A 3,011-nucleotide genomic window follows, 5' to 3' on the forward strand; every position below is an offset into this window, starting at 1 on the left:
CCATCTCTGGCTGCAGGCCTCCAGGAACAGAGCAAACATTGCACTAGATACTGTAAGTGGTGGTCATGAAGGATTCACAAGACTTATACAAAAATATCTAAATATATAAAATAATTATAATTGGGGAAAAATACTAACACTGTTTAATCCAACTTCCAACTTTATTTTATTTATGTATTTGTTTGTTTTGTAGGATACAGAATAAAAATGGAAATTCCAAATTTAAATTTGGTGTTGCTGGGAAGAACAGGAGTTGGGAAAAGTGCATCAGGAAACACAATACTGGGACGAGAAGCTTTCACATCAAGGAGAAGCTCAACTTCTGTCACTCAAAATGTAGCTGCTGAAGTCGGTGATATTTGTAGATTACCGATCACTGTTTATGACACACCAGGATTTTATGGTACAGAGAGTGAGAAAGAGCTTGAGAAATATCAGGAGCTTCTGCAGAAATGTGAATCAGGCCTGTGTGCATTTCTCCTGGTTCTCCGGGCTGATAGATTCACTCAAGAAGATCAAGAAACTGTGGAGAAGATTGAAGAGCTGCTGGGAGAAAAAAGTAAAGACAACACCTGGATTCTCTTTACCAGAGGAGATGAACTGGAAGAAGGAAAGACGTCCATAAATCAATTTGTTAATAGTAATGGAACCTTGAAGAAACTTATTCAGAAGTTTCAAGGCAGATGCCATGTGTTCAACAACAATATTAAAAAAATAGGAGACCAAGTGAAATCTCTTATTTCTAAAATTTTCCATTGGATCTTAGAAAAACGTAAGTCTAATTTTACTATATTCAGAGGGAACGTTTTAGCCATGGATCGCATTAGTGATGAAGGAGTTAAGTTTCCTTGCTTATTAATTAATTTTATACCATGGACTGGTCTGAACACTCAATTCTGAGATCACTTGCACACAGAGATTGGCGATTGCGCTGCAAAAACACAAACATTCAGGAGCACAGAGATAACTTTTATTAAGAAAATAGCTTTGATAATGAATCACTACATTATATTTTTCAGCAAAAAGGGGGTAAAATTGCTGTTTTATAAATTGTTGTTTTATATTATTTTACCCCAGGAAATAATTATTATTTAAAATAATAGCTGTCTTCTTTAAAGTGGGCAGAATGCTAGATCTAAAGAGCTGTAACTGACAAACATAACAGTCATTTTAATCATTCTGGTCAAATATTCTCCTGCAAACATAAACAGCTTTAACTTGTCAGTGTTGGTAAATGAGCATGGTGTAAGTGGAAAATCCATGTCTAGCTTTGCAATAAACCATTTAAATGCACTCCGCTGTGCATTGAGTGCTTCTTTGCCTCCATGTCATGCATTAAAATAATTGAATGCACATCTTACCATGGATTAGCCCTTACATAATATATAAATAATATGATTTATAAATAATTTATTATCACAATATAAGTTTACTAAGCAATAATGCATAACTTTCATGGCTTTTTATGACATAAGCACGTGAACATCAAACTAACCAAAACTTTATGTTGTTACAAAATAGTTCTTTACTGCATATTTACTGCATAAAAGTATGTCCAGTATGTAAAGTACATCAAATAAAAGGTGAAAATGTGATCGTGTGATCTGTTTTCTTCTTTCATAAAGTGTCCAAAAAATGACTGCCAAGAGTTCCTGTCAACATCAAGGATATTCCAGTCTCCAGACATTCATCCAGAAGGATTATTCTTCTGGGCAAAACTGGTGTTGGGAAAAGTGCAGCTGGAAACACAATACTGGGACAGAAAGTGTTCAGATCTGTGAGGAGAATGAATTCAGTAACACATAAATGTTCAGAGGGTGACACCACTGTTTCAGGCAGATCTGTGTCTGTAGTTGATACTCCTGGATTTTTTGATACACAGATGAGCCATGATGAGTTAATGACAGAGATAGCGAGAAGTGTTTATTTATCCAGTCCTGGACCTCATGCTTTTCTCATTGTGTTTCCTCTGACTATGAAGTTCACTGATCAGGAGCAGCAGATTCTTCAGCAGATTGAGATGGTGTTTGGTCTGTTAAAATATTCCATCATTCTCTTCACTTATGGAGATCAGCTAGAAGAAGAGCCCATAGAGGAGCTTATTAAGCACAACAGCAAATTAAGAGATCTAGTTGATCAGTGTGGAGGCAGATTTCACGTCCTCAACAATAAAGATGAAAATAACAGAGAGCAGATGAATGATCTGCAGAAGATCGACACAATGATAGAGCAGAATGGAGGAGGACATTACAGTAATCAGATGTTTGAAGAAGCTGATAGATTCAGACAAGAAAATCCAGGCACTGGATTTAGGATGTTTTTTTCTAAGTACAGGATTTTACTTTATTTAGCAGCCATTGTTGTTGGTGGTGTACTTGGTGCTAAAACTGCTGGAGCTATTGGTGCAGTTGGTGGAGCTGTTGGACTTGTTGGTATACTTTCAAAACTTGGGATATAAGATATATGTTCCATTTGTTCAATTAACACTTTTATTTTCTGTATGTGGTAATTATTATGATGTAAAAAATCAAAGCAAAATATAACAGACTGAGGGTGATACATCACCGTATGTAATGAAAACATGATTGATCTGAAGTATAGTAAGTAAGTATAGTCAGAATTATAGATATTTATTCATACCCATAGTCTGTTTGTAGTTGCTTTATAATCATTGATCAGTGTGGTGAGTAAGAATCATTGATTAAGACATATGCATTTTGATAAATGTGTGAAAAACAATAAGACAACTATTTACAAAGGAAATATAATCAGAATCTGTTACAGAATATTTTAAAAAATCCAAGAAAAAACAATTAAAACATTCTCTTTACAGATTTTACTTCAATGTGTGTTATAACCCACACTAATAAACCAGATTTTACAAATGTATACATATAATTGTGTGTAATATGCATATGATGTTCAGTAATTTGACTGAGACTGCTGGGAGGATGGTTAGATACATAATTATAATCAATGTCTTTGATATTTTATTTTTTTTTTTTGCCTTT

General features: G+C 34.4%; 1 protein-coding gene across 1 annotated transcript; it reads left to right on the forward strand.

The window, feature by feature from the left end:
- Positions 1-207: 207 nt before the first annotated feature.
- On the forward strand, positions 208-2,458 carry LOC107681523 (GTPase IMAP family member 8-like). Its single transcript, XM_016477834.1, has 2 exons — positions 208-776; positions 1,648-2,458. The coding sequence occupies exons 1-2, from the start codon at positions 208-210 to the stop codon at positions 2,456-2,458; spliced, it is 1,380 nt and encodes a 459-aa protein (XP_016333320.1).
- The last annotated feature ends 553 nt before the right edge of the window (positions 2,459-3,011 follow it).

The sequence above is a fragment of the Sinocyclocheilus anshuiensis genome, unplaced genomic scaffold, assembly GCF_001515605.1.
Source record: "Sinocyclocheilus anshuiensis isolate Anshui unplaced genomic scaffold, SAMN03320099.WGS_v1.1 scaffold6527, whole genome shotgun sequence".
In the NCBI taxonomy this organism is placed as follows: Eukaryota; Metazoa; Chordata; class Actinopteri; order Cypriniformes; family Cyprinidae; genus Sinocyclocheilus; species Sinocyclocheilus anshuiensis.

Excerpts from the sequence above, each read along its gene's own strand:
- LOC107681523 (XM_016477834.1), top strand. The coding sequence starts at position 208 with ATGGAAATTCCAAATTTAAATTTGGTGTTGCTGGGAAGAACAGGAGTT. Across the intron at positions 777-1,647 it reads TGGATCTTAGAAAAACGTAA|AGTTCCTGTCAACATCAAGG; the intron begins GTCTAATTTTAC and ends ATGACTGCCAAG.